The following is a 24,088-nucleotide window of genomic DNA, read 5'->3' as shown; positions in this document are numbered from 1 at the left end:
GTATCTCATCTCGTCTAGCATAATCTTCAAGCGACCACAATCTATAATTGCCTGAGAAGCTTTCAAAAAGTCCCATCCAAGAATGACGTCATGACTACACTCTTGTAAGACAATGAATTCTAAGGGCTGTGTATGGCCACTGATACCCACACGAATGACTCATGTTCCTGTAGGTTTTACATATTTCCCATTAGCCACCTTAGGCAGAGATGTTTTGTAGACAACGAATACGGTTTTCTGCAACTGCCGACGGTACTTCTCTGAAATGACTGAATATTATGCTCCAGAGTCCACAAGAGCTTGGGCTGGTCAGCCATCCATGAGGATATCGACATAGTTTCCTATCTTTTTTGTAGTGATCGGCGGCGGAGGATTTCTCTCTTCAGCAGCCTCACCTCCAAGGAAGGTCGCACCCTTTAGTTTTCCAGGTTGCGGCGGCTAGGTGATTGGCTGAAGCTTCTAAACGGCGATGGAGATCTTGTTCGGCATGTTGGAGAGCGTCCTCACCAGCGGCCAGCTTGCAGCAATGGTAACCTACGTTGTCCTGCACCCACATCATCTTGTTCATCTTCGACGTCCCGGAGTTGGCGTTGGCTAAGATCGGTGGCCTGCTGTCTTCTGGCGCAGGCATCATCAAATATCTGCCACCTTTCTCAACAAGATTGCACCACATGTCCTGGTTATCCACAGTGGAAACATACTGGTTGGTTATCCTGGGTCCTCCAGACATTAGTCTTCCTTGGTGCACAAACAGGTTCCTCATGTGGCATTGTAGAAACATAACTTCGCCTGGGGCTTCACTGTTTTAAAGGGAAATGAAGGATGAGAGATTGGGTTAATGTCTGTTCAACTCCCTCCCTTATGACCACTTGAAGCTTCTCGGTTTTTTGCTCACTGTGCAATCCAAGTGCCTTCTGAATTTCCTCTCTCACTATCTGACAAAGAACACTTATGAAATCAGTTTTTTCATCTATTACAGACATCAATACAACATTTGGAAGCCATTCAAAATTCTTGGATTTGATTTTTTTTTATGGATTGTCTCGATATACTGGCACCATTTTATGAAGTAGTCTGCTCTCGAAACCTCCTTCAGGAGTAGGGATTGATGCATGTTCTCAGCAACACCCTTCATGAGATGTGCAACCTTATCTTCCTCCTTCATTCTAGGATCCACTATTTTACACAGCTCCAAGACGTCATGAATGTAGGATGCTGTAGTTTCTCCTGGACACTGTGCCCTGCACTTTAATTTATCTTCAGCCTTCCACTTCTGTCATTGTGTGTCACCGAAATACTTGCACAGTTCCACCTGGAATACTTCCCATCTTGTGAACTTCCCCTCGCTGTTCTCATACCATTGCTTGGCAGCGCCCTCCAACTAGAAAAACACATTAGCCAAACACACAGTGTCATCCCATTTGTTAAATTTGGCTATATGCTCATCTTGGCCATTGTCACCAGAGAACCCGGAAGGATGTCTCACATGGTGGCACACAATTGCTGTCATTGTAACATCCTCCTCTTCTTCTGTCTCCTATAGAGCGTGATCTGTTGAATATGGCTCAAACTCAGGTTTCTCGCCACGTACACGACGGCTCTGTCGAGGTCTGATAGGAGCCACTGTGTCGTCGATAATGTGCGCTATCTCAAGTCCCAATACCAAGCTCCTCCACCAGACTAATGTCACGTAGAAGAAGATGTAATTAGATGAATGACGAACACTAACGTCACTTAACGAAGGTTTATTCAGCACTTGCACATACAAGAGCACGGAGCAAACTGCCTCCAGTCAGAACACATATGGTGTATATACAGTTACAGGACATTCCAGTACAATGATTATTGACATGTTTGGATCCTTCTAGAATGTACTCGAACCGAATATAGAAATTAAAATTTTACAATTCAGGTGAGTTTTGAACTCACAACCCTCCATGCAACAGTCTAGTATCATAACCCCTACACCACGGTGACTGTGCTACTCTGCTTCTTCTGTGCCAATATCACTGCTATCAATTTCAGGTTTCAAGCAGCTTTCCGTACCTAATATAATGGGAGTTCACTGCTGTTCATTTTGTTGCGAATGCTTCAGTAGGTAACTAGTTAGATTTTAATACTCTCACCTGTGGGAAGCATTTATTTTGGTCTTACACTGATACTTCGGGTTCCCTTCAGCTATTGTTATCTGGATTGGTTGAAGAGACAAAAAAAAAAAAACCCCTTGTGTGCCCCCCCCCCCCCCCCCCCCCCCCCCCAAACAGTCAGCTACTTGAGTAGCAGCCTCTGATGTGTAGTGCACACCTGACCTATTTCGGGTAACCTTACAGTTAATCCTCTAGCCAAAGCTTGTCGCAGAACCACTGATGTCTCTGATTCAGTCCTTCCACTACACTCAGAATGAAATTTCCACCATTAGTTCTGGGGACAATGCTGCAAATTGTGAGCTTTGTTGAAACTCCACACACGAGGCTGGTCTTCTCAACCTTCTCTGCCAGTCACTGGAATGACCCATGAATGGCCTCTGAGCTCGGACAACAGGCATCATTTGTTCCAATGTGCATCACAATCTGCAGTTAGTTGCACCCTGTTCCCTCAATGGCTGCCAGAATAGCCTCCTCAACATGCTGAATGAGGCCCCCAGGCATACACACTGAGCGCAACTGGAGTCCTTTTCTTTCTCTTGCTACCATTTCCCTATGAGGTACAATCTTTTCCATACATTTGAGCTGCCTACCCTTTTGTGTTTGCCTCCTCCTGACACTGGATAAAACAAGCTTCTCCAAAACAGGTGAAGTGAGTCCCATTGGCTCAGTTTCAGTTACAGTAAAAGACAGGACCTTAAACATATTGGTTTGGGGGGGGGGGGGGGTCAGTGGAACACCCCGAGTCCTTCCTGGTCTCCATTCACCATGTGCAGGACACCTAGATCTACCAGGAGTAGACTTGCGACGTCAGGTAACCCCACCACCAATAATCACATGGAGTGACTCCTGGGGACCTGTGAGGCCGAGCATGACGGATGAGATGGCTCAGCATGCAATCCTCACTAAACAATATGCACAAGAGGTCTTTCACACATGTAGCAATATGGGGCATCAACATTATTCCAACCCTTCAACAGTGTGGACAGCATTATTTAATGCAAGACAGCACTCCTCTGCACACTGCACAGCCAGTGAAGTGGCAGCTGCAGAGGCATTTCAGAAATGCTAGGATTATCAGCCATCATCTACCTACAACCTGTCTGTACAGATTACCTTATTTTAATCTGTGTGACATCTGGCAGTGGGGTCATCTGGAGATCATATGCTCAGTGCTCTAAATACCAATGTAGCTGAATTTAATGCAAGCATTGCGCAATGCATTCTGAACATGATCCCTGAGGCACTCATACATGTTGTGGAACATGTTGTTTCTTGATTTCAACTTGTGAAACAAAATGGTGGACAATATATTGAACATGTGTTATGCCAGTCTCACGGCAAATACAAACCGACATCAGTTTGCTCTTTATGCAGTTTTTGGCCTCAGGACAATTAAAAACAAATTTTTCCCATCCCACGTTGTATGACCTTGCCCTGGCAGTACAGGGAAAACTGTTTGGACAGAAGTGAACAAAGATTTTTTAAGAGGAGATATTTTCTCAATGGATCCATTAACAAGAAATGAGGTATTAGATAGTGAACAGAAAGCAGAGATTATGTAAAATGAGTACAACAAGCAAGGGTACATTTTTGCCAGTGAGTGTAGTAGATAATTTTGGAAATAATTAAACCACCTTTCAGCCTCTGGTCTTTACCTACCGTTTGTTCTCAAGACAACCAATAATTAAGAAAAGGGTATCACATTAATATAGATATGCGAGCAGTCAATCAGATCATGAAACTTGATACTTATCCCCTTTCCAAGGGGATAACACTGTTGTGCAAATTCTTCACCACCTTATATATGGACACTGGCTACCATCAAATTCTTATAGCTGCAAAAGGTTGGTAAAAAAACAGCTTTTGTTGTACCTTCCAGTCATTACGAATACCTAAGGATGCTCTATGGCCTCTGAAACACTCCTACATTTCAACATTTTGCTGTTATACTTTAATGTGGTTTAAAGCCAATCATGTTTCTAATATATCTGGACGCTGTAACTGTTTCTTCAAGTATGACAAGAAAACATGCAGAACAACTGAGAAGCATGCTAATTTCTGTTAGTGATGCCAGTCTGAATTTGAAATTGGGAAAGTGCACTTTTATGCAGTAACAAGTGCTCTATATTGCTGCAGATGATATCTGACCAGATTTGCAATTAAAAGGATGCATTGAACAATTTTCAAGCACCAAGAAATGTTGCAGAACTGCAATCATCTCTTGGATTAACAAATTACTATTGTTGTTTCATGGAAAATTATCCAGCCACCCCAAAACTGCTCACAAAATTACTAAAGAAGGGAACTACTTTTGTTTGGACAGCATATTTTGAGAGTGCCACGTTAAAACTGAAGGAAATTCTTACCCGGATTTTATGCAACCTTTTACCTTGTCATGTGATGCTAGCAACATACCTGTCGGCTGCATTTTGAGTCAAATACTAGCTGGTGAAGAAAAACCAACTGGTTACACATCAAGTCAGCTGAATCAAGCTGAACTAAATTACAGTACCCTGGGAAAAGATCTTCTGGCACTTGTTTTTAACGCCCATTACTTTTGGTGTTACTTATTCAGATGACAGTTCACAGTAATGATAGATTACACCATTTTACAATGGCTTTTTAAATTTAAAAGATCCCAGTAGCAGACTTGTTGGATGAGCCTTAAAACTTAGTGAATATGACTAAATAGTCAAGACCAAGGGAGACCAAGAGATGAATACACTAAGCAGATTCAGAAGGATGTAGGTTGCAGTAGGTACTGGGAGATGAAGAAGCTTGCACAGGATAGAGTAGCATGGAGAGCTGCATCAAACCAGTCTCAGAACTGAAGACCACAACAACAACAACAGTCAAACTCAATCCTGGCAAGTTCAACAAAAAGACAGAGGCGTTGAGTATGAAAATTAAGATCCTGCAAGTGGATGAGGTGCTAAGCCTATCTGTAAGTGGACACTACAACCATGTCATGATAGCATACAAAGCACTTTGCAAGCAAGCATTGGAGGCCATTATTGGTAGCCACAACAGAAGAAAGATGTGAAAGAATACTTTCTAAATTGTCTTCCATGTGCTAAGTGAGTGCAAGGATCAAGATCAAAAATACCTCTTAAAACTCTGCCTACAGCAGTAGGTCCTTTTCAAATCATAGCCCTTGATATACTCAGATCATTTCATAACTGCTCAAAATAAGAGATATGTTATATCTATCGCTAGCCATTTCTCTCGATAACTTATTATGATACTTATTTAATATATGACCACTGAAACAATTGCGAAAGCATTCGTCAATTATTCAGCACTACTGTTTGAAAGTCCAGAGGCTATTATAACAGAGTAAGGAGCAAACTTTATGTCCAATCTTATGGTACAAGTGTGTCAACCATCAAAATGAAATAGCAAACTACTCCATTTCATGCTGAGAGTAATGGCAGTATTGAACGCATTCATAAAACAGTTGTAAACATTATGTTTTAATATGTGAACAGCTCATGCTCAGACTAGGGTAGGATTTTTCATTTGTAATTTCATCACAGAACACCAGGATACATGAGTGAACAGGGGTGAGTCCCTACAAGTTATTAACCGCCGTAAAATGCACTCGGCAGTTGACATAGGGAAGTGGCCACTGGAATAAATTCCAGGTAAATGGAGCACACGGCTGAAAGATTAAAGTTTATTTGGAAAAGTATTCAGCAGAACAATGCAGTGGCAACACAGATGCAATAGGCCCATAGTCAAAAGAATGCTAGGATGCCACTGTACCATGTAGGAGATTATATAATATTATGATAAACTGCCGTGAGACTGGGAAGAACTACAAAATTTGTGTCCTGGGATGTACCATTTCAGATACTGCTTTTCACATTGCCTTTCAATGCTGAATACCAAATCCCAGATTGGAAGATTAAAGTTCACTTTGATTGCTTAACCGAGAATAAAGGCTGTGATAAACCATCTCCTGTAGTGGAGCCATCAAAACTCAGGAAAAAGTGGAAGTAGAGTTAGTACTTTCTACGCCAATGTATTGTTTAGCCATGATGATGATACTGGTCCTTATAGTTAGAATATTTTGCTTTGTGCCATTCTTGTAAAGTTGCCCCTCAGCCTTACAGTTTTTTTTAAACATGTTAAGTTTGTCACTGCTACTGTCTGCATAACACTTATTCCCCATCTGGATGAACAATAGCCTGTCGGTTATGGACATCTGGACTTCATTAAACAACGCCAGCCACACCGATGACGTCTTTTGCCCACTGTGGGTTCTAACATGGTTGTACCTCAGTTCAATAAGACTACCAAGCCTTTTGTTACTAATGCATCTCTACTTTAACATTTGTATGTTACACACTCCTTGTTATCACAAAATTATCTGGTATGCCCTTCCCAGCCTAATTTTGCTGCTCTTTTATTTATTCCTTTATATTTTATTATCAACCTCTATTATTGAATGATTTTGTTGCTAAATAGTTTTCACCACTGTCTAGTATGGCCAAGTTATGTTCAAAGTTCATGGAATTTTAAAACTTGGGTTACGAAAGGGCAGACCACAATATATCATCATGAAAAGGGCTGCCATGTTGTTTTGAAGGATTCTGCACAAATAAGATCCCTCTCTATGCCAAACTGAACCACCTATTGTTCAACCACTACTGAGTAAGTGCAACCCAGCACTGCTCCACATGCCTGATCTCCAAATAGAGAATGGCGACACAATTCAGGATTTTTGTGGATTCTGCTCCTTCTTAGAACATACTGAAAACAGTTTCTCATATGTAACAAATTCAACTGGTCCCCGAATTAACTGGTTTAATTAATGCAACCTTTGTTCCACAACATAAGAAACTGCTAGTTGCATGTTGCCCCATATCCCATTCAGCTTTCACCTGTGTGTTCACATTGGAATTTCACTCCCCACAGTAATGCTGCATAACAGCGGACTTTTATTCAGAACTTTCTGTTATTATACCTTGGGGCCTGAATTTCACGTCCTCGCATTGTTGAAAAGAACCTTTAATGATACTACCAAACCATTCCTGTTATTCATCCCAGAATTTAACTTTCCTCTCAGTGCCCAGCCTCCTTTACCAGTTTTTCCAGATACTAACAACACTGAACTCAACATTGAATTGTTCAAATCCTGGGATTAGTTGATGGCGCAGGAGCACCAATGAACTTAACTTCACTAGGGTGAGTGCTGCCAATATTATGGCATTCTATCAAATTTTATTCAATATAATTGTTCCTGCAGCAACTCCCACTCTTACTGCTATTCTAATACCTAATGGGACTTTTGATGTTCCACATGCAATTTATGTAGTAAAATACGTACAGCCACTCCAGCTGACCATGTGCCTTGACCAAGTTACAGTCCAAAGTTATGACGACTTTTATTTTCCTACTGTTACAAATTGTAATTTTGTAATCTCACTTGACTTACAATGCTTCCATCCTCCCTTATTACAGTTAAAACAAACTTTTGTGTTTCAAAATTCAGTGCTATCATCAGGTTGGCAAACAACTGATGCCACACTGATGGTTACACAGCCACTGCAAGGACATTCTAAAACAAACCAACCACATCTACTATTCTATTAGAAACTACACTGGGTTCATTACCTCCTCTAACAACACTAGAAATTAATCATTCACTTCTTTATCAACAAAAAAATGGAAGCAAAAAAGATTTGAAACAATTTGTATACACATATTTATTATTTTTATGTTATATCCCAATCCTTGCTGTATGAGTGTTTTTAAGTTAATTGTATTCCTCAAAGCTGTCTCTGAAACCAGCTTCTGTTAAGTCTGTAATGCCGCCACCATCACAGTTCTCTGTCAACAACTGCTGTCACTACATGGTGACCTAACTATTATACCCACATTCCAAGTTTTGAATTGTTAAATGAAATTGAAATATTGGATTGTTAAATTAAAATCAAATACTTTTACCCCATGTACTTATGGCCCCACTGAGATTGTTGAGTTCACTCCTGGTGCGAGGGGAGGAGATATACAAGGTATACCAAGGTCCTGAATGTGAGCAATTTTTATTATTGAAATTTATAAAGAGTCTACTTACTTCATCTGTCATCTTTCAACTGGTGCAACAATAATCTACTAGTTCATGCCAGAATACACCAAATTATTGACAGTAAAGCCACCTTGCCAATCATATCATATCACCATAACACCTGATTGGTGAGACTGAGGGCTCTCACTGCCACAAGTGAAAAACACCTCTCTCTCTCTCTCTCTCTCTCTCTCTCTCTCTCTCTCTCTCTATCTCTATCTCCCTCTCCTGTTCCAAGCCTCTACCTAAAGCAGACACTAAATAGCTTATTTCTTTCACCTTTAAATTTTCCCTCCTGTTTTGATATGGATCTGGAGCTAATGGAGATATCTTCTCTTGATGTCCTGGAAATCCTTATCATGAACCCCCCCCCATGAGCAAATAAACTGATATGGTTTCTTTTTCTAAACCTGACCACTGTGTATTAATTACAAGCCCACACCACTTTCCCATCTTGACTACACCTACAGTTTAATGTAGAATCCAAACTCTGGTGCAACTGATCATTTCCCCCATACTGAAACAAATGGCTGTAGAGAAAGATTTTACAAAGTTTATTGGAACTAATATTATTGCTTATTTCTATATATACCAATTGTTGACTTGATTAAATAAATTTATGGACAAATTTATGTTGTTGTTGTTGTTGTTGTTGTTGTTGTTGTCATCAGTCCAAAGTCTGGTTTGATGCAGCTCTCCATGCTACTCTATCCTGTGCAGCCTCATCTCTGAATAACTACTGCAACCTGCATCCTTCTGAATCTGTTTAGTATATCCATCTCTTGGTCTCCCTATACAATTTTCACCCTCCATGTTTTCCTCCAGTACTAAATTGGTGATCCCTTGATGCCTCAGAACATGTCCTACCAACCGATCATTTCTTCTAGTCAAGATGTGCCACAAATTGGCTCTGAGTGCTATGGGACTTAACTTCTGAGGCCATCAGTCCCCTAGAACTTAGAACTACTTAAACCTAACTAACCTAAAGACATCACATACATCCATGCCTAAGGCAGGATTCGAACCTCTTTCTAATCTCTTTTCTCTTCTTGTCTAAAATCTCTTTTCTCTTCTTGTCTAAAATCTCTTTTCTCTTCTTGTCTAAAATATCTTTTCTCTTCTTGTCTAAAATCTCTTTTCTCTTCTTGTCTAAGCTGTTTATCGTCCATGCTTCACATCCATACTTGGCAACACTCCACGCAAATGCTTTCAGAAAAGACTTCCTAACACTTAAATCTGTGCTCAATGTTAACAAATTTCTCTTCTTCAGAAACGCTTTCCTTGTTATCATTAGTCTGCATTTTATATCCTCTCTACTTCACCCTCTTCAGTTATTTTGCTGCCAAAATAGCAAAACTCATCTACTACTTTGGGGTAAGTGTCCCATTTCCTAATCTAATTCCCTAACCACCACCTGATTTAATTCGACTACATTCCATTATCTGTTTTGCTTTTGTTGATATTAATCTTATATATTTCTTTCAAGACACTGTCCATTCCATTCAACTGTTCTTCCAAGTCCTCAGCTGTCTCTGGCAGAATTTCAATGTCATCGGCGAACCTAAAAGTTTTTATTTCTTCTCCATGGATTTTAATACCTACTCCAGATTTTTCTTTTGTTTCCTTTACTGCTTGCTCAATATACAGATTGAATAACATCAGGGAGAGGCTACAACCCTGTCTCACTCCCTTCCCAACCACTGCTTCCATTTCATGCCCCTCGACTCTTGTAACTGCCATCTGGTTTCTGTACAAATTATAAACAGCCTTTCGCTCCCTGTATTTTACCCCTTCCACCTTTAGAATTTGAAAGAGAGTATTCCAGTCAACATTGTCAAAAGCTTTCTCCAAGTCTACAAATGCTAGAAACGTAGGTTTGCCTTTCCTTAATCTATTTTCTAAGATAAGTCGTAGGGTCAGTATTGCCTCACGTGTTCCAACACTTCTACGGAATCCAAACTGATCTTCCCCGAGGTCGGCTTCTACCAGTTTTTCCATTCGACTGTAAAGAATTCGTGTTAGTATTTTGCAGCTGTGACTTATTAAACTGATAGTTCGGTAATTTTCACACCTGTCAACACCTGCTTTCTTTGGGATTGGAATTATTATATTCTTCTTGAAGTCTGAGGGTATTTCGCCTGTCTCATACATCTTGCTCACCAGATGGTAGAGTTTTGTCAGGACTGGCTCTCCCAAAGCCGTCAGTAGTTCCAATGGAATGTTGTCTACTCCCGGGGCCTTGTTTCGACTCAGGTCTTTCAGTGCTCTGTCAAACTCTTCACGCAGTATCGTTTCTCCCATTTCATCTTCATCTACATCCTCTTCCATTTCCATAATATTGTCCTCAAGTACATCGCCCTTGTATAGACCCTCTATATACTCCTTCCACCTTTCTGTCTTCCCTTCTTTGCTTAGAACTGGGTTTCCATCTGAGCTCTTAATATTCATACAAGTGGCTCTCTTTTCTCCAAAGGTCTCTTTAATTTTCCTATAGTTCCTACAGTTCATAACCAATAAATTGTGGTCAGAGTCCACATCTGCCCCTGGAAATGTCTTACAATATAAAACACGCTTCCTAAATCTTTGTCTTGCCCTTATATAATGAATCTGAAACCTTCTAGTGTCTTAAGGACTCTTTCACATATACAACCTTCTTTCATGATTCTTAAACCAAGTGTTAGCTATGGTAAGTTATACTGTATGTAAAATTCTACCAGGCATCTTCCTCTTTCATTCCTTAACCCCCACAACTATTAAATTTTCGTCTCCCGTAACTATTTGAATAATTTCTTTAATCTCATCATACATTTCTTCGTTATGTACGGAGCTACTGGCATATAAACTTGTACTGCTGTGGTAGGCGTGGGCTTCGCGTCTATCTTAGCTACAATAATGCTTTCACTGTGCTGTTTGTAGTAGCTTATCCACATCATTTCTATTTTTTATTCATTATTGAATCTACTTCTGCATAACACCTGTTTGATTTTGTATCTACAACCCTGTATTCACCTGACCAGAAGTCCTGTTCCTCCTGCCACTGAACTTCACTAATTCCCACTATATCTAACTTTAACCTATCCATTTCCCTTTTCAAATTTTCTAACCTACGTGCCCGATTAAGGGCTCTGACATTCCACACTCCGATCTGTAGAACACCAGATATGTTTCTCCTGACAACTATGTCCTCCTGAGTAGTCCCAGCTCAGAGATCCAAATGGGGGACTGTTTTACCTCCAGAATATTTTACCCAAGAGGATTCCATTATCATTTAAGCGTGATTAACAAATTTATATGCTTCGGAATAATTGCTGTGACCAAATACAGAGGACAAATCATAATGTTACCTTCTGGAAGGAGATTAACTGGGATGAACTAACAGCCCAAATCACTAAGAATAGAAATCTAATATTTGGAGAGGTTCTTTATCTTATGCTGTAGGAGTTTTCAAAATTTCACCCCTAAGGGGGTGAAATACGGGATGATAGAGTTTTGAAAATATGCTGCTATTACGGCAATTTTGAAGCTAGACCTACGAACATTGGAATTTGGTTTCTCACTCAGATACAAAGCATTATGGGTTTCAGCATCTTTTGAAATTGTTTCCCTTGGAGGTGACATAGTGTATGCTGAAGGATTTTTAAACCTTCATTATGAAAACTTGTATTTGACTTCTTGGTAACAAATAAAAAAATGTGCATTTCAGTATTCCATGAAATTCAATGCATAAATGTTCAAATAGTGGATGATAATTTTTAGTAAAATATTTCATTATGAAAGCATTTTTCAAGCTCAACCTAAGACAACTTGTATTTGGCTTCCCTGGGAGGGGAGGGTTAAGTTTCACTGTATTTGGAAATTCAATCCCTCTGTGGCTGAAATAGGGGATGAGAGATTTTGTGGAAATACTATGCAAGCATTTTTTAATCTAAATCTATGAAAATTTGTATCTGGTTTCTCTGTTAGAAATGAAAAAAAAAAAAAAAAAAAAAATTGTTTCCTCTTTCTTGAAAATCAACCCCTAAGCGGGTGAAATAGGCGATGAAACTTTTTTTAGAATATATTTCATTATTAAAAAAAATGAAAGCTAAATCTATGAAAGCTGCTATTTTGCTTCTCAGTTAGATATAAAGAAATATGTGTTAGGGGATTAAATACCACCACACTAACGTAAAAGGTGTGATTAACAAAAATCTTTGACTCCAGCCACCAGACTCATTTTTTGGTCATAAGCGTATTTGGGGAAACACCATGCCTCTATGACCTCAACTAACATGGAAATTTTAGAAGGTGTTGCAATATGTGAACAACAAAAATTTGATTAAAAATACTCTGTGCAGTCTATACAGTCCACATGAGCAAAGCAGTGGATATAAAGCTAGCTAATTATAAAAGGCACAAAACTTTTTTAATTTCTATTCATTTTTCACATGATATCCACTACAACATTAATGCAGCTATTCGCAAAGTGAATTTCCAATCTGACACATTACGCGCTCATGCAGGGCACGAAGAAACGACGTCAGCCGAAAGCTATACCCAACAGTACAATTTACCTTATATAAAACTTTTTATCTAGAAATAAAAATCATATACAATTCCTACACATGTGCGAAGTGTATAGAAATGAACATGTTAAGACAACTGTGAGAGTAATTGAACTAATTCTTTCTAACGTTAATTCATAGCTGTGCAGCAATATTTTATTGATTTTATTTACAACTAAAGTGGCATGAAAGTATTTTAGTTCTATAAATTATATCATTCAAAGCAAACTTTTCAATTAAGTTTTTACGCTTACCTCACAATACATCTCATTAACAAAGTGGATGAAAGCACAATATCGGTTGTTAGAGGCTCCGTTGCTCTTCAACACTCTCTCTCTTTCTTGGTACCACTGCTGGCAGGTATTTAACAGTGATTCCAGAAAAGTCTCTTTCTTCTCTTTCTGCAACAAATGTTATAGCACTGCAGCAACACAACTTGTTACACAAACCTCTGGTTTCATAACTAACTGCTGAATAAACAAACACACAAATACAAATCAAACAAACAAAACAAAAACGGTGTCTTACTACTATGTTAAACTCAAAACCCACCATTTTAAAGGCCATTGATTATGTTTCTAAACTATTATTCAATCACATCATTAGCCAATGGAATAGTGTCTCACCAAATGCATTTGTTCACGAGTGGTCAGTACTGCACAGTTTTTATCACTTTTGTAGTGCTTTTTCACTGGGTGAATACAGCATTCAACTTCTGGAGTGTTCAAATTTGAAAAAAAAAAAAAAATAGTTGCACAATTTTCAAGAATGCTGACTTAAGCTTGTCAGATGAATATTCTGGCATCAAAGGAAAGACTACATCATTTCCACCAAAAGGCAAAGAAATCGTATGATTAAAAGGTCACTGGAGACAGGAGACAAGCTTGGGAAGAGCTAGATGGGGAAGGAGAAATCAGCTACGTCTTTTTCAAAGTGATTTAAAACTTAAATCTGGAAGGCTCCACAAGTATTTCAACCCCACTGCATCACTTGGCTTGGTGTCATCATCTCAGCCACCATGCTCCAAAGATATTAGTCTCAAACCGGATGCTAGGTTATTCCTCAATTACCTTCCATGTTGGATGAAAATGACAGGGAATGGAAAGCTCCAACATGTTGACCTATTCCTGTGGATCACACAGTGAAAATTCAGTAGTATATCCTTTCATCAAGAACAATGCAGAAGCTAAATCTGGAAATTTACTGTGAAGAAAGTGGGAAACTGATTGTATAAATCTCTTATTGTTGAAATTTGAAGACTGAGATGATAATCAGCAGATAGCAGTACCTTATACTTCATCACAGAAGTTGTTGAACAAGGAACGAGTTACGATAAAGAAAGAATTCAAACTCCTTAGCACCCATATCAAAAATGTAGAGTGGTTAAGAAAATAACTGGAGATCAACTGTTGTAACCTCTGTGGTAATCCATAATAGAGAGCCATGTTTCAGTCCCAAAAATCTCCACTTTTATTGTAAATTGTGTGATTGGTACTGGGTTAACTGTGACATTGAATCCTAAAAATCTAACATATCACTTCCCTTCAAACAAGGTACACTCTATGTTGTTTCTGTTAATAAAAAAAGTTGTCATTACAAAATCTTGCACTCTCCACTCTTTCATTGCATCAAACCTGCAATCTTCAAACTGACCAATCATGGCTGAAAAATGATGGCCATCCAGCTGCACTACTTTCTCATTGTAATGAGTTAAGGTAGTGTTTCAAAGATTTTAGTTCCAATAATATGAGTAAGTAAGTAAAGTTTAATTTTTACGTGTAAAATGGCCAGCACTGAAACTTTTACTTCAACAGTTTCTTCACTTTCACCAACAGAAGACAAAAAACAGATAAGGCAAACGGACAAATGCAAAAAAATGTTGTGAAACAACAGAGACAGCTACAATAAAATTTTATGATCTTATTACCTCACACATACTGACATAAACCCATGTCTTCAGTCTTACACCTTATTCTTTCCCAGGTATGTGCCAATGCATCTACCAGAACATTCAAGGGTGCAAACACAATATCAAGCTCTGTAGTATACCAAGCTCAGGATGTCCAAAAAAATGACATTCCACAGGATTTTTATGCTTCTAACAATAAAACTGATGAATATGAAGATATTAAGAAACATTGCTGTCATTTCAGTTGCAAGCAAAAGGCCAAAAAATGAAAAGCATCAGTGTAACACACATTAAACCAAATACTTGATTAAATGCAGAGGAGCCAAATCTCTGCCAATGGGCCAGAAAGCATTTCTTAACATACTTCCCGGTCAGGGCAACATTTTCGACTGTCCCCGTTGATGTATATTGACGCCTGTATGCAGATAAGCATAGTGATTTTGTTGTAATTTCATTATCAAATCGAGCTGCATGGTCACTGATGGTATCTGTTCTTTCGCACATGTCCGAAAGAACTTAAAATACACTGAACACAGGAGGAGTAATTTGCCAAGCAAATTGGTGTTACAGGGCTTTACCCTGGAGAAAGAAGTGGTGGAGATAGAAAGATGATGAAGTTCATGGAGCTCAAGATTGTTCTTATTAGATTCCTTTCTACTCTTGTGCTGTGGTACCTGCCATCCATTCTTAATACTATTAAAATCTGGAAAATGTACAATGCTCAACTCACAAACTTTCTAATCACAAAGAAGTCGCATTTTAGAACCCTATTTTCAATACAATTTAATGTGGGTTCTGGCGACTGATCTAAATAGAAAAATGATGTAATGGTTATTAGACAAGCTCATACATTAAGAGCTGAAACATTTTATGGAACACTGCATTGCCCTGATGAAAATTTACTGATATTTCCTTTTGATACATAGAAAAATTTGGTGCTACCATATCAGTAGGTTTATTGCAGTAGGCAACTATAATTTTACAGCATAATTTTACAGTAGTTACAAGGACATCAAGGCCAACGGCCTTGCTTCTGCGATAACACCGTTTCCCGTCAGATCACTGAAGTGGTTGGCAAGCGAGGTGCACTTAGCCCTTGTGAGGCAAACTGAGGAGTTACTTGATTGAGAAGTAGTGGCTCTGGTCTCGGAAACTGACATATGGCTGGGAGAGCAGTGTGCTGGTAACATGCCCCTCCATATCTGGATCCAGTGACACCTGTGGGATGAGAATGACATGGCGGCCGGTCGGTACCATTGGGCATTCATGGCCTATTCGGGTAGAGCTCTCTTTCTTTCTTTCTTTCTTTTATTTTTTTTTATTTAATTTATTTATTTAGCTCCTCTGGCATCTAGCAAACTGTTTCAGTTACATTTGGATTGAAGGTCGGTTTCCCAAAGGAGCTAATCAGGTCTCCTCTGATATTTATCAATGTTTACAAAACACAAATATGTCCCAGTTCAGAAAAGTCACATTAGTATAAGACAGATGTTCTGGGCAAAACAAAAATAGAATTCTTCTATCTGTGTACATGAAGCGGTTGCTGAAAGCTCCATAATATATCTGTACAACTCAAGTTTTCTGTTACGTAACAATACTCCATTCCTCCCTACAAGGCATTTGGAAAGTTAGAAAAGGTATTCAAACAGCATGAAGTGATATCCAATACTAAGGAATATGTAGAAATAATCTTGTTTAAAGCAACAGAGCAATACCAAATGTTAGACTGGCATAAAGAGGCTGATACTTATCTCAAGCAAACAGGATCCTGGCATTTTCAGATATCCACTTCAAAACATAGTTCCAAAGTGACTTAGAAATATTAGTTTGAGGTGAACAGTCAGGCTGTCCACACAGGCAAGGGAAAAAAAATCCTGGATTTTTCCTGGATTTCCCGGTTAAAAATACACTTTCTCCCTGGTGAAAATACACTTTTTTCCAAGTTAAGTGACAGTATACTTTTCTTTGGAACTGTGAAACATATCAATCCTTTGAATGGTTACAGTTTTACACACCAGTTTAGAATTTCCTGGAACTTTAGAAAAGGGACCTCAGAGGAAAACAACATGTTCTGGAAAGACCTGTGTCATGCAGCAACATGTACACTGGATGTTTTCGTATTACGAAAGTATAAATTTGAATTCCACCAAACACCGCCTGCTACTTTCCAAAACATTGAAATCAAGATTGTAATGTGCTTTTGTAAGCAGGTCATAGCTCATGTCATGTGATCTCACCAGCCAATGACAGTGGATATTCAGAGTATAGGACATATGAGATAGTCAGCCAATGGCAACATCACTGTTAAGTAGTGCAAACACACAACCAGAAAAAGGTAATGGTTTAAATTAATACACATAGTGTTACTACAAGAAAAGCAGAGCTTTCACATATTATATTGGTCTCTAAGATTAATAAGCTGCAAAAGAAGCTAAGTTTCACATATAATGTTGTTCTTTTTTGAGTGCTTTACACTTTAAAATACATCATACAAATGTGTCAGTAAAATTTTTATTAACAACACAAATGTCTGATCTTCTGGGCTCAAAATTCTTCAAAATAGTCGTCCTCAAAGAGTTGATTTTCAAACAAGAGTCAAAAGCTCTGTGATTTAAGAAATTCAGCGTCCATTCTCATACACAGTTCATCTTGAGTAAAAGGAAATTTACTTTGAAAGTAACGCTTTTCAAACCACCATTTGCAATATTTTCCTGTGACCTGTTAGAGATAGGTTCGTTTCAGCAATTGTCAGGCGACACTGTGCTTGCACAGCTATGATGATGCAGGATGCTCGTATATTCAGATGTTTAAAACATTAAAAGAGCTTACATTATGTCACAAAAGAAACAAGACATCAGAGAATACTTCAAGAGAACCAGAAATTCGTGAACCATACTAAAATGCACAACTTGGTTTACAGTGCACACTTTTACATGCAGATTCGGATGTAAATTTTCTTGAAGTATCAGTACTGTATTATCTCATGTTTGGTTATTTATTATGGCGGAATGGCACACGTGCTAGAAGATGAAAATGTGCACTCAAAATGCAGTGAACAGTTGAAACTAGTCAATAGAGTGGAATCAAATACTTCATTTCAAACAAATTGACTGCCTGAGTGGAAAAGATTAATAAAAGCCAAATTTCTTTAGCAAACCAACAAACATAACTTCCAATTTTCTGCAAGGTGACTAATGCTTGACTGTCAGAAAGGTGGAAATAAAACAAAATCTGAAACTAGTAACATATTTTAGCCTTCCATAATTACGTGAGTGTGTTTTAATTTGCTTGACAGCGCCTGGCCACAGAAACCCATTTTGTTTTCATTTGACGTGTGAACTGCAACTAAAGAGGAACCAGCAAAATCAGTAAATGTGAACACGGGTCACGTGAGTCTATTTTTCAAAAATATATTCATTTTGTACTGCACATCTCTCTGAAGAGTCTGATACATAAAACGTGTGTTCAAGCAAATGTAAGGCACATGATTTGGTCTTCAGTGTGCCAGGGTGCAGTGCCATGCCTCCTCACACAGCATTCTTCAACCACACATCACTGTATTTCGCTCTGCCATCAAGCTGTATTCACGACAGTGGAATTTAAAGTGTCCTGTGGTGCCCCTCTTGCTCCCAGTCGGCCGGTTTGACAGCCTGCTCCTCTTAAAAAACTCACAATTAATACAGGATTGGATCACTTGTAACTGGGAGAATAAGAACTCTTCAAAAAAATCTGACTCTTTATTGCCAATTAGTTAATAACTTACTGTTTTGTGTGACATAAAATGAAATATAGGATACATAAAACCAGTAATGACAAGAGACGAGGAAGACAGTAGACATTTCTTCAATCCTTAAGTCCTAGCATTGTGTTCTCTCTCATCTTGCTACAGTTTTACATGGTGTGCTTTCCTTTCGGCAAAAGAATCTATTACCTCATCAAAGTTCGTCATACGTTTTGCTACATGAAAAAACGAAATGTCATTTTCTAATACTGAAAAAGATGTTAATACAAATAGTATGAGTCAAAAACTCACCTGAACTGTAAAATTTTAATTCCTATATTCGGTTCGAGCACATTCAAGAAGTATCCACAAATGTCAAGAATCATTGTACTGCAATGTTCTGTAACTGTATATATACCATATGTGTTCTGACTGGAGGCAGTTTGCTCCGCGCTCTTGTATGTGCAAGTGCTGAATAAACCTCGTGAAGGGAAGTTAGTGTTCGTCATTCATCTAATTACATCTTCTTCTACGTGACTACATGACATTAGTCTGATAGAGGTGCTTGGTTTTGGGACTTGAGATAGCGCACATTATCGACGACACAGTGGCTCCCATCAGGCCATGACAGAGCCGCCATTTACATGGGGAGAAATCCTAGTTCGAACCACAGTCAACAGATCGCAATCTATTGGAGACAGAAGAAGAAGAGGACGTTACGATGACAGCAACTGTGTGCCACCAAACGAGACATCCTTCCGGGTTCTCTGGTGACAATGCCCAAGATCCGAACAAGTGGCTGAAGCTATATGAACGTATAGCCAAATTTAACAAATGGGATGACATCGTGTGTTTGGCTAATGTATTTTTCTACTTGATGGGCACTGCCAAGCAATGGTATGAGAACAATGAGAGGAAGTTCACAAGCTGGGAAGTATTCCAGATGACACAACGACAGAAGTGCAAGGCTGAAGATAAATTAAAGTGCACGGCACAGAGTCCAGGAGAAACTACAGCATCCTATATTCAAGACGTCTTGGAGCTGTGTAAAATAGTGGATCCTAGAATGAAGGAAGAAGATAAGGTTGCACATCTCATGAAGGGTGTTGCTGAGGACATGTATCAGCCCTACTCCTGAAGGAGGTTTTGAGAGCAGCCAACTTCATAAAATGGTGCCAGTATATCGAGACAATGCATCAAAAAAGAATTACACACAAGAAATTTGAATGGCTTCCAAACATTGTATCGATGTCTGTGATAAAGGAAGAAACTGATTTCACAAGTGTTCTTCATCAGATAGTGAGAGAGGAAGTTCAGAAGGCACTTGGATTGCACGGCGAGCAAAAAACCGAGATGTTTCCAGAGGTTATAAGGGAGGGAGTGGAACAAACACTGAACCCAATCTCTCGTCCTCCATTTAAAATGGTGAAATAGTTGAGACGCACGCAAAGTTACGTCCCTACGATGCCACATGAGAAACCTGTTTGGGCACCAAGGAAGACGGACGTCTGGAGGACCCAGGATAACCAACCAGCTGTTTCCACTGCAGATGACCAGGACATGTGGTGCACTTTTGTTGAGAAAGGCGGCAGATATTCGATGATGCCTGTGCCAGAAGACAGCAGACCAATCGTAGTCGATGCCACTTCTGGGACGATGAGATGAACAAGAAGCTGTGGGTGCAGGATGACGAAGGTTACCATTGCCGCAAGCTAGCCACTGGAGAGGACGCTCCCCAACACGCTGATCAAGATCTCCATCGCCGTTTAGAAGCTCCAACAGATCACCTAGCTGCTGCAACCTGGAAAACTAAAGGGTGTGACCTTCCTTGGAGATGACACTGCTGAAGAGAAAAATCCTCCACCATCGATCACTACAAGTATGATAGGAAACTACGTCGATATCCTCATGGATGGCCAACCAGCCCAAGCTCTTGTGGACTCTGAAGCATCATATTCAGTCATTTCGGGGAAGTACCGTTGCCAGTTGCAGAAACAAAACATCTCTGCTGAAGGTGGTTAATGGGAAATATATAAAACCTATGGGAAGATGTGTCATTTGTGTAGATATCAGTGGCCATACACAGCCCTTAGAATTCATTGCCTTACAAGAGTGTAGTCATGATGTAATTCTCGGATGGGACTTTTTGACAGCTTCTCAGGCAATTATAGATTGTGGTCGCTCAAAGATTATGCTACACTCTTGAAGACGTATTGTCCACCTGGCGAGTCGTCCTGCTGGATTCTTGAGACCTGTCAACCAACAAAGTGAAAGATGGTCTGTAACAACTGTGAATGGCCTTCCATAGAGATACTGTCAAAATCTGCACATGGCCCAGATCACAGCAATACATTCTCTTTCTGTAGTCGAATAGTTTCTCTTGGTTTTTGTAAGTGTTCTAGAAGCATAGGCTAGAACCATCTCTTTTCCATCCGAAATTTGTACCAGAACAGCACTGATCTCATACCCAGTGGCATATGTGTGTAGTTCTGTAGGTGCTCTCTCATCATACAGACCAAGTACAGGGTCAGTCGTCAGAGCTTTGCGGAGCCCATCAAAAGAATCTTGTTGAGCGCCACCCTAGATAAATTTAGCATTGGCTTTTAACAACTCTTGGAGTGGCCTTGCTTTGATACAAAAGTCTTTGATAAAACGACGGTAATAAAAACATAATCCAAGGATGCTTCTCACATCTCTAATACTTTTAGGAATAGGAAATTCCATTATAGATCTCAGCTTTTCTGGGTCTGACGCAAACCTTCATTTGACACAAGGTGCCAGAGTACTTTGATTTCTTTTGTACTTTGATTTCTTTTGTACTTTCTTGGATTAAGTTTCAGTCCGCCTTATTGGAGACACCTAAGAATGGCCCTCAGTCTTTTTATGTGTTCATCAAATGCCTCTGAGAACACTATAATGTCATCTAAATAACAAAGACATATCATCCACTTCAGGTGACTTACAAGATTATCCATCATCCGTTCAAAGATGCTGGTGCATTACACAAACAAATGGCATTACCTAAAACTCATACAGGCCCTCATGATCAGCCTCATGATCAGCCTCATCTACTTCGATTTGCCAGTATCCCGAGTACATGTCCATCGTTGAGAAAAAATGAGCCCCCTTTAGACAATCTAGTGTATCATCAATTTGTGGAAGGGGGTAAATGTCCTTTTTAGTTACCTTATTAAGCTCCCTGTAGTCAACACAAAAGCACCAAATGCCATCCTTCTTCCTGACTAGAACCACTGGTGACGACCATAGGCTCTGCGAAAGCTGAATGATGTCATTCTTCATCATTTTCTCTACCTTGTCGCGAATTATACGACATTCCATTGCTGTGCTGACACACAGTATGCTCTCTGGCTTATTGGTTGATGGTCTCCAGTGCTAATCCAGTGCTTCACCATTGATTTGTCTAATTTGCTCTTCATCTGTGGATTGAAGTATTCAGAGAACTCTTGAAGAATGGCAAGTAGCTTCTTCTGTTGTTCCTTAGTGAGATCTGGCGATAGTCGAGCTAGAAGATCTTGTCTCGTAATGGTAGCGCTAATTTCACCCACAGACTTGGCATGGTAGTTCCCTATGAGGCTTAGCTGTTCAACAATTAATTGCTCTGCGTTTGCTATGCACATGCATCTTGGAATGATCTGCGGTTCTCGGTGACAGTTAACTATCTACAGTTCACCGAATCCATTCTTAAATGAGATGACAGAGACTGGGATGACCAAGTTATTCTTCAGTTGTATGCTTCTCTTACATTCTACTACAAGATCCTTGGGTTGATGCCTGGAATAACACATGACAGTTACCATTCTAGCGCTGACTGCAGGAATGATCACTTTATCCAGCACACACAGTTTCCACACACTTGGATGCGCATCTTCCTGGATGATGAAGATAGTGACTGTCCCACTGCACTCCAGGATCTCTCTGCTGAGCAGGAGGAGGATGCCAATATATCTCGAATTATGCTTGCCTTAAATCGGTCGGAGGATGTGAAAGGACAATTTAAGGTAGTTAATGGATTACTTTGCACGAAAAACTTTAATCCATTTGGAACGACATGGCTACCAGTGATTCCTAAATGCATGCGCTCAGATGGTCTACAGAAATTCTATGACACACCTGAGGCCAGATATTAAGGATTTATTAAGACATACGATAGAATCCCCAAGAGATTTTTCTGGTCAGGTTTATTTAGCAGTGTTTGTCACTGTGTAGCACTGTCGAGAGTGCCAGAGGAGAAAGGCAATTCCTCAGAAGCCACCTGGCAGACTCATACCAATTCCACCAGCCAAAACACCTTTCCAGCATGTTGGGATTGACTTCCTCAGACGATTTCCAACATCTGCTAGTGGCAATAGATGGATTGTTTGCACTGATTACCTGACACACTATTCCATTACAAAAGCCATGAAAACAGCCAAAGCATTCAAGGTAGCCACATTCATCGTAGAAGATATTGTATTTAAACACAGTGCCCCAACGTTGTTAATTATGGATTGAGGGGAAAGTTTTTCAACCAAATCTTGTGACAGAGATAAACCTCCGGTGCAACATTACTATCACATGATGACTGCCTACCATCCGCAAACTAACGAGCTTACTGAACGCCTTAATAAGACCTTGGCCAACATGCTATCAATGTTCATCAGTGTTGAGCAGAGCAACTGGGATGAGGTGCTACCTTTCGTGACGTTTGCCTACAACACCGCCAAACAAGACACCACAGGGTTTACGCCATTTTTCCTGGTGCACGGGCGTGAGGCGACGACGACGATGGACACTGTGTTTCCGTTACATCCTGATGACATGGATGATGACTACATCTGGCCAGGTGTAAACCAGAGCTGAGGAAGCTCAGCAGTTAGCTCAACTCCGCATGCTGCTGGCTCAAGAAAATAATCACCGAAGGTATTACATGAGCCACTGCCCTCTTGTCCACCAGCCTGGTGACCTCGGCTGGATCTTCACTCCTGTTCGGAAGGTTGGTCTCTGTGAAAAGCTCCTCAGGCACTATGTTGGACCTTATAAGGTTGTAAGATTTTACTTATGAAGTTGAAGATTTTGGCCCGACACAAGACAATGAAAGATCAGAGATACGGTCCACGTCCTTTGAAAGAAGCCCTATAAGGATCCTCCAACCCAGGGTAAATACAAAGCTCCATTGACAGGCAACAAGCGGAAAGATGACAAAAAGCATAGTGGCAAGGAAAGTTCTAAGGAGATCACCGCCAAGGCAAACATCAGTCATCGAGAATCGGAGTGTGCAGGACCAATGACTTGTTCGTGGACTAGGAGGACGTAACACCAAGACACTGTTCTCCTAAGGAGGGAGCAATGTTGCAGAAGAAGCTGAGTAGCACAGTCACTGTAGTGTAGTAGTAATGATACTAGACTGTTGCATGGAGGGTTGTGAGTTCAAAACTCACCTGAACTGTAAAATTTTAATTTCTATATTCAGTTTGAGTACATTCAAGAAGTATCCGCAAATGTCAAGAATCAGTGTACTAGAAGGTTCTGCCACTGTATATATACCGTGCGTGTTCTGGCCAGAGGCAGTTCGCTCCACGCTCTTGTATGTGCAAGTGCTGAATAAACCTTTGTTAAGTGAAGTGAGTGTTCATCATTAATCTAACCACATCTTGTTCTATGTGACAATATAATTCACGAAGTACCAATATCAGA

General features: G+C 39.8%; 1 protein-coding gene across 2 annotated transcripts in view; it reads right to left on the bottom strand.

Annotated features, from left to right (window-relative positions):
- Nucleotides 1–24,088, bottom strand: part of LOC126184583 (uncharacterized) — a 499,786-nt gene that overhangs the window by 13,387 nt on the left and 462,311 nt on the right. For both annotated transcript variants that reach the window (XM_049927020.1, XM_049927027.1), the window contains one exon: nt 13,019–13,165. In XM_049927020.1, the coding sequence (XP_049782977.1) occupies nt 13,019–13,165 (147 nt within the window). The remainder of the gene's footprint in view (nt 1–13,018; nt 13,166–24,088) is intronic.

The sequence above is a fragment of the Schistocerca cancellata genome, chromosome 1 (assembly GCF_023864275.1).
Source record: "Schistocerca cancellata isolate TAMUIC-IGC-003103 chromosome 1, iqSchCanc2.1, whole genome shotgun sequence".
Classification (NCBI taxonomy): domain Eukaryota; kingdom Metazoa; phylum Arthropoda; class Insecta; order Orthoptera; family Acrididae; genus Schistocerca; species Schistocerca cancellata.
This window is presented reverse-complemented; position numbering and strand designations above follow the sequence as displayed.